Source organism: Euleptes europaea, chromosome 18 (genome assembly GCF_029931775.1).
Source record: "Euleptes europaea isolate rEulEur1 chromosome 18, rEulEur1.hap1, whole genome shotgun sequence".
Classification (NCBI taxonomy): Eukaryota; Metazoa; Chordata; class Lepidosauria; order Squamata; family Sphaerodactylidae; genus Euleptes; species Euleptes europaea.
In genome coordinates this window covers 29,278,138-29,292,401 of record NC_079329.1, presented here as the reverse complement: position 1 = coordinate 29,292,401, position 14,264 = coordinate 29,278,138, and the positions used below count along the sequence as shown (strand labels likewise).

At 47.0% G+C, this 14,264-nt stretch overlaps 1 protein-coding gene across 1 annotated transcript; it reads right to left on the bottom strand.

Annotated features, from left to right (window-relative positions):
• Positions 1 to 1,203: 1,203 nt before the first annotated feature.
• On the bottom strand, positions 1,204 to 12,262 carry PRR29 (proline rich 29). The gene is made up of 6 exons (XM_056863762.1): positions 12,185 to 12,262; positions 9,575 to 9,668; positions 6,403 to 6,518; positions 5,758 to 5,954; positions 2,662 to 2,735; positions 1,204 to 1,235 (listed from the first exon to the last, which is right to left on the bottom strand). Exons 1-6 carry the CDS (start codon positions 12,260 to 12,262, stop codon positions 1,204 to 1,206), a joined length of 591 nt encoding a protein of 196 aa, XP_056719740.1.
• Positions 12,263 to 14,264: the final 2,002 nt, after the last annotated feature.

Genomic DNA, 14,264 nt, shown 5'->3' with positions numbered 1-14,264 from the left:
GTCAGGAATGACCTGGTGCTTGCACAGGGGACGTTTACCTTACCCTTTTTAGAAATAAAATGGACCTTTCTTTTCTGTCATGACCCATGTAATCATTTGTATGGGGTAGAGGATGCGGGTAACCATGCCAGCCCAAAGCAAGATTTTTGAAAAACTATCAAGACCAACCAAGACCAACCAAAATAACACAACACACAGTGTAGAGGTTTTGAGATCTCAAGAGCTCTTCATAGGGTTGCCACCTCTGGGATGGGAAAATACCTGGCCTTTGGTGGCCATACCAAATTTTAATCAAGGTCCAATTAAAAAAAACACAACCCTCATCACAGAATTTCACTTGTAAGCCAGAGAACTTAGTGATGAGATTTACATTTCATATATGTTTTATTTATATATAAGCTGATTCTAGAGCCAGAGAGAGCTTGCGGGTTCCCAATTGCTCAAGATCCAAAACTCTACCTGTCAAAAAATTCCTGCTGAATTTTGGGTGCCCTCTGCTGGTCAGATGTTTTCCTGCAGTAGCTCCTACCTAAAGCGTTCTGCAAAAGTAAAAGATTGCATGGGGCTGGAACAGTGATTTTTTAATCCCCCCCCCCCATCGGCCTGCTACCACAGCGCAGGTAGGCAATGGGAGCTAGAGACAGATCTTCCGCATCCAGTGGGTAAATGGCAACCTACTAATAAGCATTTGCATGTTTTGATCCTGTCCGGAAACAAATACATAGGACCAAACAGAGCAGCCTGGGAAGGGCTGCCACCTCTGGCATTGGAGATCTGGAGGCTGGGAGTTTCATCTGCAACCTATGGTATACCATAGAGTCTGCCCTTCAAAGTTGCCCTTTTCTCCAGGGAAACTGACCTCTGTAGACTACAGGGATTAGTTGTAATTCTGGGAGAACTCCAGACCACACCTGGAGGTTAACATCCCTAAGCTTGGGCCATCCAGCAAAGGAGACAATTCTGGGCAGTGCAGGAGCTGGACCACAGAGGATTATCGGTAACGTAGACCATTTTTGTTCCGAACTGTCTATGCCATGGACACACAAAGACGCACAGAGGCAGCCCGCTCCTGAAGGCCTTGGTCCAGGGACGGCAGCAAAGTGCCAGTCCATGCCAATTCCAGCTCTGAATCTGCATGATCAGGAGTCCAGCTGGGTCAGAGAGATGTGTCACTTTCCTGTAATGGGGCGGGGGAAGCAGCTGTCAAAACCGTCCCTGGGTGAAGTCGTAGTATTCTGGAAAGGAAAAAAAAGAAAACCGCTGACTTCCGCCTTGCTGAGACATCCACCAAGGTGGTTGAAGGCAGCCTGGATGTGCTCCTCAGAGGTTCTGCATGCATTAAATATATTTAGCATGATTTAATCAGAGCAGATGCAGAGTATATTATAGTCAGCTAAAAGGATTTAGGGGTATTCACAAGGGCTGAGGTCATGCCATAGAGAGGAGCCTTGGGACGAGGGGTCCCCAAAACCAGATGGTATAAGAACTCCCACAGAATGCATGGTGTAGTGGTTAGGGTGTCAGGCTAGGATCTGGGAGATCCAGGTTCAAATCCTCTGCCATGGAAGCTCACTGGGTGACCTGGGGCCAGTCATACACTCTCAGCCTAACCTACCTCGCTGGGTTGTTGTGAGGATAAAATGCAGGAGCAAGATGTAAGCGGCTTTAGGTCTTCATTGGGGAGAAAGGTGGGGTATCAACAAAGCAAATGAATGAATAAATAAAGGGATCCCCCTTAGCCCCTTCAAATATTCTGCTATGCTCACAATCTTAGTACCTAAGGTATGTGGGGGTCCTGACCTGGATGGGCCAAGCTAGTCCGATCTTGTCAGATCTCGGAAGCTAAGCAGGGTCGGCCCTGGTTAGTACTTGGGTGGGAGACCTCTGTGGAATGCCAGGGTTGCTGTGCAGAGGAAGGCCCTGGCAAACCACCTCTGTTAGTCTCTTGCCTTGAAAACCCGACTGGGTGGCCATAGGTTGGCTGCGACTTGATGGCACTTTACACACACACAAGGTGTGTGTGTGTGTGTGTGTGGATCAGTAGTGATTTTGCAAAATCCATCCTCAGCCAAGGGAATCTTGGGAGGACACAGGTGGGTAGTTTGGAGCATTACTACTTCCTAGGGTTGCCAACCTCCAGGTACTAGCTGGAGATCTTCTGCAATTACAACTGATCTTCAGCCGATAGAGATCAGTTCACTTGGAGAACATAAGAACAAAAGAAAGGCCCTGCTGGATCAGACCAAGGCCCATCGAGTCCAGTAGTCTGTTCACACAGTGGAAAGTGGACTCTATGGCATCGAAGTCCCTCCCCTCCCCAAACCCCACCCTCCTCAGGCTCCGCCCCAAAAACCTCTCGCCAATGATGAAGAGGGACCTGGCGACCTTACTACTTGCAGGGGGGAGACATCAGTGGCCACCAATAGTTTATCAAATAAACAATATCCCCCAATTCTAAAAATACATCTCTACATGAAAGGGATTGTATAATCAAATGAAGAAGACTGCTTTTTTACTATCAATGCTTAGGTTCAGCTAATCAGTGCTCCAGGTGGACTGGTGGACCCCTCCCACTACCCCCCCCCCACTACTTCCCTGATAGAAGTGGGATAGTGTTTGAGGTGAAAAGACCCACTTGGAAACAGTATTGTTGACCCCTACCTGATGCAGGCGGGACATTAGCCGTCACGGTTCCAGTTGCGCTTGGTGGTGGGGGCGGAGGGACCACTTGACTACTGGAACAAGTCAAAAGGTAGCGTTAGTAAAGCTGGGGCAGGCAATTATGTGTCCCCCAGTGGGACTCCTCTGTACAGGTGCTGAATTCTGCATCCCCCTCAATCAGCTTACATGAGTTTTTTTAAAAGCCAAGGCTCTAGTCCTTATGGTTGTAGAAAAACATCTGTACACTGTGCAGAAGTTCCAAGAGGAGAAATTAAAGAGGTCTTCCAGAGTTCTAGAGCTGGGGCTTCGGCATAGCTCTGCATAGCTCTGTGTGAGCAGCAGAAGTGGGATAAATTATGCAGAAGAAGCAACCATTCAGATTTTCAGCATAACTTCAGACAAAAAAATCAGTGCAAAAGTGGGGAAGTTTGGTTTCAGCATCAACAAGCAAAAATACTGCCAGTACTGGCAGCGGGAGAGGTTGCAGAATTGTTACTTCTTTTTTTTGCATAGTGACTTCTTTTATTGGGAAGCTGCTCCCACCCAGCAACGATTCTCTGTGTAGTTTCCACATACCATTTCCCCCCATAGTTTCCTTTCCTCAGTCTTCCATTCAGACTTTTAAAAACTGTTAACTGCTAGGTCGCTATAGTGTTTCAACCACCTCTTAGTTCTCTGAATTGCCAGTTTTCATAACAAGAAGAAAGTTCTACCCTTTTCGTTGCAAAGCTATAAGGGCTGCAAAAATGGCTTGATTCTTACTTTATTTTAATAAGAGATAGGAATCAGAGGAACTAGTCAATCGTGCCAATTATCATTATAGTGTTATAACAATGTGGATGGGACCTTCAAAACTGTATACCTTTCCCATCACACACAGTGTGCAAAGGTGCTTTGAGACCTTCCCAAAAAGATTCCAGAAAGATCCTGAAAGTTTGGATACCAAACTGGGCAAAACCTCCATTTTGCCCTGGGAATATTGTGATGATCTGATGTGGTCTTAGTGTAGCCGTAGCTAACCTTTTCTTGCTGAGTGTGCAAGCTATCCGGGAGTTCAAGCCCTTTCTAACTGTCAATGAACTTGGTTCCCTTCAAGTTGCTTTCGTCTTGGACAGTTAATTGAAACTGTTATAGAAAAGTAAGACTAACTGCTTTTTAATACAGGTTAAGAGTAGAGATTGGCCTTCTTATCTTGCTATATCAGATAACTCATATACCATGCTGAGTGGCCTATTTGCACTTATGTTGATTATCTCATATTTAATTATGAACCAATCAGTTAACTAGATAAAAATCACATGATTCTGATAGAACAGGTTTAGAGAAAGATAAGATTGCTATTTTTCTATAAATATGCACTCCTGTGGCAAGCAAATAATATTTCTCTGGATAGAAGAAGACTAGGTGAGATTTCTGGGTGTGTAACTTGAGATTTCTGGGTGTGTAATATATATATATATATATATATATATATATATATATATATATATATATATATATATATATATATATATATATATATATATATATATATATATATATATAAATCCCTAACAGCTGTGAGACAAATAGCTGAAACCTTTTAAAATGATTACTTACTATAATGTGATTAAGCAAAGCTAGGAACTTTGATAATTGTAGCATTTATTTTCACAGTGATTGTAGGGTTAACCGTTTCACGCCTGTATTTTCTTCTGTCTTGTTCAATAAAGAGAACACTTTATCTCAATAAAACATAAAAGTTTCTAATGGTTTTCTGTCTGGTTTGCTGTTCAAGGTTCAAAGAACCGAACTCACCCCCTTCCTCTTTCGTATTATCAGAATTAAAGGTTGATAATCACCCTTTAATAGATAAATCCTGGAGAACGCTGTGGCTAAACAGTTTTGCCAAGGGACAGCCTTCAAAAGTGTTTAGTTCAGATTCTCTAATTCAGGGGGGTCAAGTATAAGGCTCGAGGGCCAAATCTGGCCCCTTGAAAAAGAAGAAGAGTTGGTTTTTATATGGGCCAAATCTGGCCCCTTGAAGAAGAAAAAGAGTTGGTTTTTATATGGGCCAAATCTGGCCCCTTGAAGAAGAAAAAGAGTTGGTTTTTATATGGGCCAAATCTGGCCCCTTGAAGAAGAAGAAGAGTTGGTTTTTATATGTCGACTTTCTCTACCACTTAAGGGAGACTCAAACCGGCTTACAATCACCTTCCCTTCCCCTCCCCACGACAGACACCCTGTGAGGTAGGTGGGGCTGAGAGAGCGTGACTGGCCCAAGATCACCCAGCTGGCTTCATGTGTAGGAGTGGGGAAATAAATCCAGTTCACCAGATTTGCCTCCGCTGCTCATGTGGAGGAGTGGGGAATCAAACCCGGTTCTCCAGTCAGAGTCCACCACTCCAAACCACCGCACTTAACCACTACACCACTCTGGCTCTTATCCAGCCCACGAGCCAGTCGAAGCAAGAAAGGTAGGTTTTGCTAGCCAACGAATATTTCTTTGAACAGCAAGGTATTCAATTTCAAGAAGAGGCCTTACCTGCAGTGATATTGACCTGGAAAGTTTTACCTTTCAATATGGATTTAATGCAGTTGTACAGCAGTGTTCTATAAGTTCTCCTGCTGCCTGTCTTATGTTTTGTCGTTCTTGCGTGCGAGCATGTTTGCATCTGTGTCATTCTGTATATTTAGATAGTTACGTCGTTTATAATATCTCACATTGTTTGGTGCATGGCCTCACATTTTGCATAAGGTGTTTAGAAATATTTATGTTTATAAACTCTAAGAACTTTTTTTTTCACTTGGAGCTCCATTGCTGTTTTTTTGCCTTCTTACCATAGCGTACAGCACGGGTGGAGATTTATAGAAGCAGCAACCTCCAGGTGGTGGCTGGAGATCTCCTGCTATGACAACTGATCTCCAGGCGACAGAGATCAGTTCACTTGGAGAAAATGGCCTCTTTGGAACGTGGACTTTATGGCATTAAACCCCATTGAAGTCCCTCCCCTCCCCAAACCCCACCCTCCTCAGGCTGCACCTCCAAAATCTCCAGGTATTTCCCAACCCAGAGCTGGCCACCCTACATATACACTCATCCCCAGCTCCACTCACTCATCGTGTCTTGGTGCGGGCTGAGGATCTGGGCCCACGTGGCGAATGGACGGCTGCGGCCAAGCTGATGACTGAGGCTGGGGCTGCCATGCTGGGAAAAGCACAGGGTTAGGATAGGGAGCGTAATGGTGATGGAAAACGAGGGCTTCTGGGTCATCGTTTTCATCGTCTTCTACCTGCCAAGGGAGATGGGTGACCTGCAAGGAACAAAGGGTAAGAAGAAAACTTCAGAAAACCTGGATCCCAGGGTATGGTTGAAGGCACGCAGCACAGGAGCCACACAGAAGCTCAACGAGTTGGGGTCTGGTCCGTACCTGATCAGGAGCTCCCAGGAAGCTCCATATACAGTCCAGGAAACTCCGTACACACTCCCTGGAATCCCTTGGTAGGCAGAACATAAATGGGATAACTAAACCAACCTAGGGTTGCCAACCACCAGGTACTAGCTGGAGATCTCCTGCCATTACAACTGATCTCCAGCCGATAGAGATCAGCTCACCTGGAGAAAATGGCCACTTTGGCAAAGGGACACCATGGCATGGAACTCCCTCTGTTGATGACTTAGTTGATTCACCAGCAAAGGACGTTTTTAACAGGACGTTCCCAGGAGAGGGTGCGAAGAGCATCCCAGTTCTAGATACCTACCTGGGCATCGGATTGAGCTGAGCTGATTCCAAAGTAGGCAAGTGCAGACATGGCTAAGTTATTCATTATCACCTGGTGCATCTGGGCATTTTGAATCATCATTAGCTCCATCAAATCTGCCAAGAAAGGAAACAAAAGAGAGAATGAAGGAGAATTAAGCAAGGCTAGCAGGTGACACAGAACAGGAGTACAGGGGAAAAGCTTTTTGTGACTAATGTAAACGGGGGTCCTCAACCTTTTTGAACCTGCGGGCACATTTGGGATTCTTATGCAGCATGGGGGGCGCAGCAACGAAATAGCTGGCACAAAACGGCTGCCGCAGGACGCGAAGCCAGCCACAAAATGATGGCCACAGCTTAACTGCAGTAACACAGGGGAGATCCTTGTGCTGTGGTGGCAGCTGCTGCCAAAGCAACATTTTTTAAAAGCTGCACAATCAAATCTCCAATAATCAATCAGAAACCTGGCTGGGCAAAAGCCCTTCCTGGCCCCACCCTAGGGTTGCCAGGTCCCTTAGTTCCACTGGCGGGGGCTTTTCGGGGGCGTGGCTGGGGCGTGCGATGCACGTGTGTGCCTGGCGCAATGCTTGCGTGTGCCCCGCCCCCCCGTGCCTAAGTCACTTCCAGGTTTACCCAGAAGCGACGCGGATGCTCTAGCAATCTCCGCCGAAACGCTATGGTTTTCCTAGAGTTTTGGCAGAGGTTGCTAGAGCATCGGGATTGCTTCCAGGTAAACCCGGAAGAGACCTAGGCACAGCATGTGGGCGCGTGTGCAAGCGTTGCCCGCTGACCCTCAGCTGGTTGATGGGCAGCCAGGTGGACTGGCAGGATTTTGCCCGGCACTTGGCAACCCTACCCAACCCACTTCCTAAAAACACTTGGCAGGTGCCAGAAAAGGTGTCAGCAGGCACCATGGCACCCGTGGGCACCATGTTGGGGACCCCTGGTGTAAACGTTCATTAAAAATGAGGGTGTTGGCCAACGACCAAGGGATTTTCCACACCGGGTTTTTGCTGCAGTTCAACTTCTTAACCATATCAGGTTTTTCTCTCCCTTACAGATGGAATCGTTTGCTGGCTATTGCTGTCTCCTTTGAGGGGGGGACACACACATGAAAATCTTGGCAGCAGCACAGCGGGGTCAGCACAGCAGGGGATGGGACAGAAACGACTGACGAACAATACCATCTGTAAGCGAGAGGAAAAACCTGACGCAGTGAAGAAGCCGAGCTGCAGCCGAAACTCAGCACAGAAAAGCCCCGAGTCAAATGAAGTTCTAGAAGGACAAATGACTGCAGATAATCCCGCTGTTCATGTCTCTTAATCCCAACCATGCCGATTCAGAAGGCCAGCCTACGGATTTCAGTGGAACTTCCAATTAGGCATGCTTTGGAGTGCAATATGTTATTTAAAAAGTAAAAAGCCCAAAGCTATCCTTGCGAGTTCGATTCCTTAGCTTTTAATAGCACCAGAGGAGCTGACGACGTTCCTTTTGAGAAGGAAAACGGCAGCCTTCCTTTCATTTTTTCCCCCCTTCTGGGGCAAAGATTGGCTCTAGCATGATGATAGACACCTGAAAGGTGAAAATGTGTAGCATTGCAGGGCTTTCCTGTGCAGGCAAGAATACAATTAAGGAACTATTTAAAAGGCTACTCTGGGTGTCTGTAATGTAGATTCACAGAGTACTGAGGTTGGGAAGACTTAATGCCTTTTTGGCCCCGTTGACCTCTGATTGCATAAATGAAATTTCATGGGAAAGCTTTCAGAATCCCCAAGTCAGGCATTTTCAGAAACGATTTTTGGAAGGTGAGGCTCAGTGTGGTTCTTGCTTCAATTGGACTGCAAGGCAAATACACATCACACACACAGAGACACTGCATTGTGGCTCAGCGGTAGAACATCTGCTTGGCATGCAGAAGAAGGTCCCAGGTTCAATCCCCAGCATCTCCAGTTAAAGTAGGTAGATGATGTGAAAGGCCTCTGCCTGAGACCCTGGAGAGCCGCTGCCGGTCTGAGTAGACAATATTGACCTTGATGGACCAAGAGTCTGATTCAGTATAAGGCAGTTTCATGTGTTCATGTGTTCCCACACTGGAATGGCTTTCTAGTTGGCTTCGCACTAGAAGTTAAGAGCATAAGAACTTAAGAAAAACCACACTGGATCAGACCAAGGCCCATCAAATCCAGCAGTCTGTTCACACAGTGGCCAACCAGGTGCCTCTAGGAAGCCCACAAGCAATACGACTGCAGCAGCATTATCTTGCCTGTGTTCCACAGCACCTAATATAATGGGCATGCTCAACTGATCCTAGAGAGAATAGGTATGCATCATGACTAGTATTCATTTTGACTAGTAGCCATGGATAGCTCTATCCTCCATGAACATGACCACTCCCCTTCCAAGTTGGCAGCCATCACCACATTCTGGGGCAGGGAGTTCCACAATTTAACTATGTGTTGTGTGAAGAAAAACTTCCTTTCTCAGTTATCAGATATTTCCACAAAAAGAAGCCCAAAAGGGGAACCTTGTATACAAAAGGTGCTCAATTTCAGCTACTTGGTGCTCAATTTCAGATACTGAATGGGGGAAAAGAAATTTTGCAAACTGATCTTGGATTATTGAAACAGACACACAGCACATTTTGACCCAAATTTAATTTTCAAATTTTAGGGGGCTAAAGCTGTGGGTTGGATCCATCCAGCTTTTCTGTTGGTGAAAAAGGGAGAAGGGGGTGCCCTCTGACTAACAAAAAGCCTACGGGCGAAAATGCACAGTCGCTTTAGCCTCCTTTAGTCCCTGTTTCAGCCAGGATTCAGCCAGGATCGAACGCATGCGTTTCGCCAAACGTGCATTCGATCCTGGCTGAATCCTGGCTGAAACAGGGAATAAAGGAGGCTAAAGGGACCATGCGTTTTCACCCTACGTTGGGGATCAATGGGGCCTGCATGGACAAAAGCTGTGTGAAAGGGGGGAGGAGAATCGGGTGAGATTGAATGAAAAAAATTGGCTGGATCCAACCCCTTAATCCATTTTACTGGAATCCACAGAATCCCCTGCATTGGATTGCAGCAGCTTTCCTTTTAGTCTCAAAAGCCAGATGGAATTTTCCGTGGAGAAGTCAAAACACTCTGGCTAGTGGTAGACATGGTTTTTCTCATTTGCTGGCTCCCTACCTTCCCTGATTTGGCTTCCTCTGTTGGACTGAGGAAGAGAAGATGGAATCCAGGGCATCTGCTGGAGAATTGTCACCTCTGGCTCTTGGGCAACCTGAGAGAAAGGGAAACGTCAGCTTGTTGGAGGGAATCCCCAGACATCTCCCATTCACAACAGCCACTTTTTCCTGGCTCAGGTTTGCTAGTTTTACCTCTATTTTAGAGGCTAATTTATAGGGTTGCCAATCTCAAGGTACTAGCTGGAGATCCACAACTGATCTCCAGCCAATAGAGATCAGTTCGCCTGGAGAAATGGCTGCTTTGGCGATTGGACTCTATGGGATTGGAGTTCCTCTCCAAACCCTGCCCTCCTCAGGCTCTGCTACCTCCCGCCAGTGGCGAAGAGGGACCTGGCAACCCTACTGATTTAACAATCAGAACAAAAAGGACATGAGTCACTTTGGACATGACAGAAGAGGCTGGAGGAGCACCCCCCCCTCCCCCAGCCATTTTCCCTGCACCATCGTAAGCACCATAACACCCTTCTAAGCCCTTTGGCTTCAGTGGACTTAGAAGGGTTTAGTTCTGCTTGGGATGGTACTGAGGAACTCCTCCAGACACATGATGGGACTACAAATCTGAGCAAAGAGAAAAAGGTTTACCCCCGTCCCCTGGGGGCTGTTTGTTGATTAAAAATCACCTTCCCCAAAGGTGTTTTTCTGCTTTTAGGGGGAAAAAGTACATGGACCCTGGATCGTTCCTCTGTGGGTAGAAAAAGCAGAGTGGCTTTTCATAGGGGAAAAAGTATCCTAAGGATAAAAGGCTAAGTAACTCAACCACTGTTTGCTGCTCTGATAATGATCAAATTTGGACCACTCGGCAACTGCAGTGGAGGGAAAGATACAGTCTGGAGATGCTTCGTGCACCACAGGCTCTGGGTTTTCTCCTGGAGTGGTCTGATCGTGCAAATCTCACTGACTGCCTCCGAGAGCCCTATTTCTAGTGGTACCCCTACAGCTGCTTGTGACCCTAGAGGTGTGCCCCCGAATCCCTTGCAATGCTGTAGATGACCCTGTAGCATAGCTGGGAATTGGGCAGGGAGTAGAAATTTTTTGGAAGTGAAGGACTTTGCGCTGTCTCTTAACCTCAGACTCCAGAGGGGGACAAGACGAGTGAGTCAGAGATAGAGGGGACAAGACACTGGAGCATCCTTTCTCTACTGCTCTGAACTATCCCTTGGATGTGTAGATTGCTACTCTTAGGGGAAACTTCCTTCCTTCCTGCTTCTTCCTCACCTCCTCACACACACAGGCACTTTTCTCCATCTTGCCACCATGAGGGAAAGACGCACGTCCTGGATCTCCCTCCATCCTAGTTAGTTAGAATAGATAGGCAACTACACTTTATCCTATCCAGAAATGGATTTCCTACAATAAATGAAGTATATTAAATAGAAAAAAGGCTCCTAGCAGTTTTGTTCCTGGCACACACAGAGGTTTGGATGAGGACACAATAGCCTTTGTGCACCCTGCTAACTTAACAAGGATCTGGACATAACGAAGCCCTCATAACCCAACAGAAATGCCTTGGGGATGGCCCTGAATGTGGCAGAAGAGCCTTGGAGCTGTAGTGCTGGAGCCAAGTCTGTCCCTCCTGTGCTGGAGAACAGAACACCAATTAGCCTTCAGCACTGTAATGCCTGGCCTAAAGAAGGGTGTCATCCCATTTAGGGAAAGGCTAAGCATCTGGTGGGGGATGCTTTTGGGACAGATAACCTGAGTGGAGTCAGAGAGACTGGGCTAGATCACATGAGGTCCCTTTCCCACTCTACCAGAGGTAGTGTGGTTAGTGGCTGGAGTTCTGGATTAGAATCTGGGAGACCCAGTAAAAATAAATAAATCTGTGGTCACTTCCTGAAGAGGAAATGATGGGGATGGGCAGTACAGCTTTTTCCCCATTAGCCTCCCTCCCTCCACCAGCAGAGGCTTTGGCTTGGATTTGCTACATTTTCCCCATCCGAATTCTCAAAACTCTGCACGGGAGCTTATTGTTGAGTTTGGAGAATTTGGAAGGGGAAAATGTGCATCTAGAGAGCAGCAAATCCAAGGCAAAACCTCCCATGCATAAATGGCCACACACACGCCACGTTTTTTTTTCTGTCTACACATTTTTATCCTGCCCTTTCTCCCCAAAAAATCTCAAGGTGGTGGCATGCATGGTTTATTTTTTTCCTCACAACAACCCTGTGATGACTCTGAGAGAGGGTGACTAGCCCAAGGACATCCAGTTAGATTCATGGCTGCAAGTGAATTTCAACCCAGGTCTCAGTCCAATGCTGTAACTGCTTCACCACACTGACTCCGATTAGAGTCCTTTTCAGTCTCCCATTGAGAGTTAGGGGAGAGGATGGATTTAGTAATGGGAGAACGTGAGCTCCCAGTGCTGGTGGTTTTTATTCCTCCTTCATTTCAACATCCCATTGCTATCCAGAACTTTGGGAGGGAGGGGGAATTGGGGAAGGGTGAGAGAGAGGAAAGCAATTCAGAACCAGGAGGGATTCCCCCCCCCCCTCTCTGCAGCTCATTCAGAGCCGGTTCCCTTTTGATTTCACAGCCCAGACTGATGACTTACTGGTTGCTGAATGAAGTGGACTGGTAGTGAAGCCATGCCTTGTTTCCCCTCGGGATCTCCGTCTGACCCCAAGTCCATAGCAATGGTCCAAGCAGGCTGGTGGCAGCCGCAACAAAGGAAAACACTCCAGATGGTTGCCAAGGAAGTTACACACAAACACGTCCGTCCCACCTGGCAAGTAGATCTAAGTTCACTTTGTAAACTGCCCAATCACAAGTGCCAAAGGAGGCTTATGCAGCCAAGCAAAACAGTAGCAAAAGATATTGCACTCCACGTGGGTTAAGGCAGTGCTACCTTAGCAGGAAAGCTGATACTGGGTACATGCTGATTACCAGAAACAGAAGAAGAAGAAGAGTTGGTTTTTATATGCTGACTTTCTCTGCCACTTAAGGGAGAATTAAACCAGCTTACAATTACCTTCCCTTCCCCTCCCCACAACAGACACCCTATGAGGTAGGTGGGGCAGAGAGAGTGTGACTCGCCCAAGGTCACCCAGCAGGCTTCATGTGTAGGAGTGGGTAAACAAATGCAGTTCATCAGATGAGCCTCTGCCGCTCATGTGGAGGAGTGGGGAATCAAACCCGGTTCTCCAGATCAGACTCCACCGCTCCAAACCACAGCTCTTAACCACTACACCATACTGATGAGTTGGTTTTTATACCTCAATTTTCTCTACTTTTAAGGAGTCTCAAACCAGCTTACAATCACCTTCCCTTCCTCTCCCCACAATAGATGCCTTGTGAGGTAGATGGGGCTGAGAGAGTTTGGAGAGAACTGTGACTGGCCCAAGGTCATCTAGGTGGCTTCATGTGTAGGAGTTGGGAAACCAACCTGGTTCACCAGATTAGAGTCTGCCGCTCATGGGAGAAGTGGGGGATCAAACCCAGTTCTCCAGATTAGAGTCCTCCATTCTTAACCACTATACCATGCTGGCTCTCCTAGAATATCTACACTTCTAATGCCCAGAATCTGAGACATGAAATTTACTTGAGCACCGAGCAAGCCAAGCAGATTGGTGGACTGTGGGAATTCTGTTCCTTGCCTTGCTTCGCAAGGGAGGAGGTATTTTCAGGGAACCAAGTTTTTTCTCAACTTGCAGGCATGGATGACTGCTGATTAATACTCACGATCTGTATCTCAGAAGATCTCATGAGAGTTAGTTGCCAGAATCCTTCTCAGAGGGAGAGAAAGAACAAATGTGAGCATGAAGGATGCCTCCACATGAAGCTGCCGTCTACTGAATCAGACCCTTGGTCCATCAAAGTCAGTGTTGTCTACTCAGACCGGAAGCGGCTCTCCAGGGTCTCAGGCAGAGGTCTTTCACATCACCTACTTGCCCTAGTCCCTTTAAGTCAGGGGTGGGGAACCTTTTTTCTGCCAAGGGCCATTTGGATATTTATAACATCATTCGCGGGCCATACAAAATTATCAACTTAAAAATTAGCCTGCTATATTTGGTCAGACATTTAGCCAAGAGGCAGACCGGAGATGGCTCCAAGTGTCTGCCACATGGAGCTACTCGCTTTTGAGCTCTGCTGTCCCCAGCTGGGCCCAAGAGATTCAGGCAGCATCCTTCTGAGCTAGAGATCTGCCAGGATCCATGAAGGGCCAGACCAAATGATTTTGCGGGCCTTATAAGGCCCCCGGGCCTGACGTTCCCCACCCCTGCTTTAACTGGAGATGCCGGGGATTGAACCTGGGACCTTCTGCATGCCAAGCAGATGCTCTACCACTGACCCACGGCCCCTCCCCTCCAGCCACCACTTGCGTCACCCTCTTCAGCTCCCAATCTCTCAGCAATCATTCCTATCCAGCCTCAACCCAGGGAGTCTAGGAGCCAGGCTGGATCATTACAAACGCAGGCGATGAACTGTAGGAGAAATTGGACTCTCGTTTCTTCTTAAGTGTGCCATCTAAAAGTTAAAGCTGGCTGCACTGACCTTTGCAACCACCAGGTGGAGCAGCTAGATTCAAAGTGCAAACTCTCAAGTTAGTTTAGGGTTGTTGCTTTTTTAAAAAAATTGTCAAATTGACAACTGCTTTGTAGTGATGTACTGTGTACACAGATACCAAGATAGCA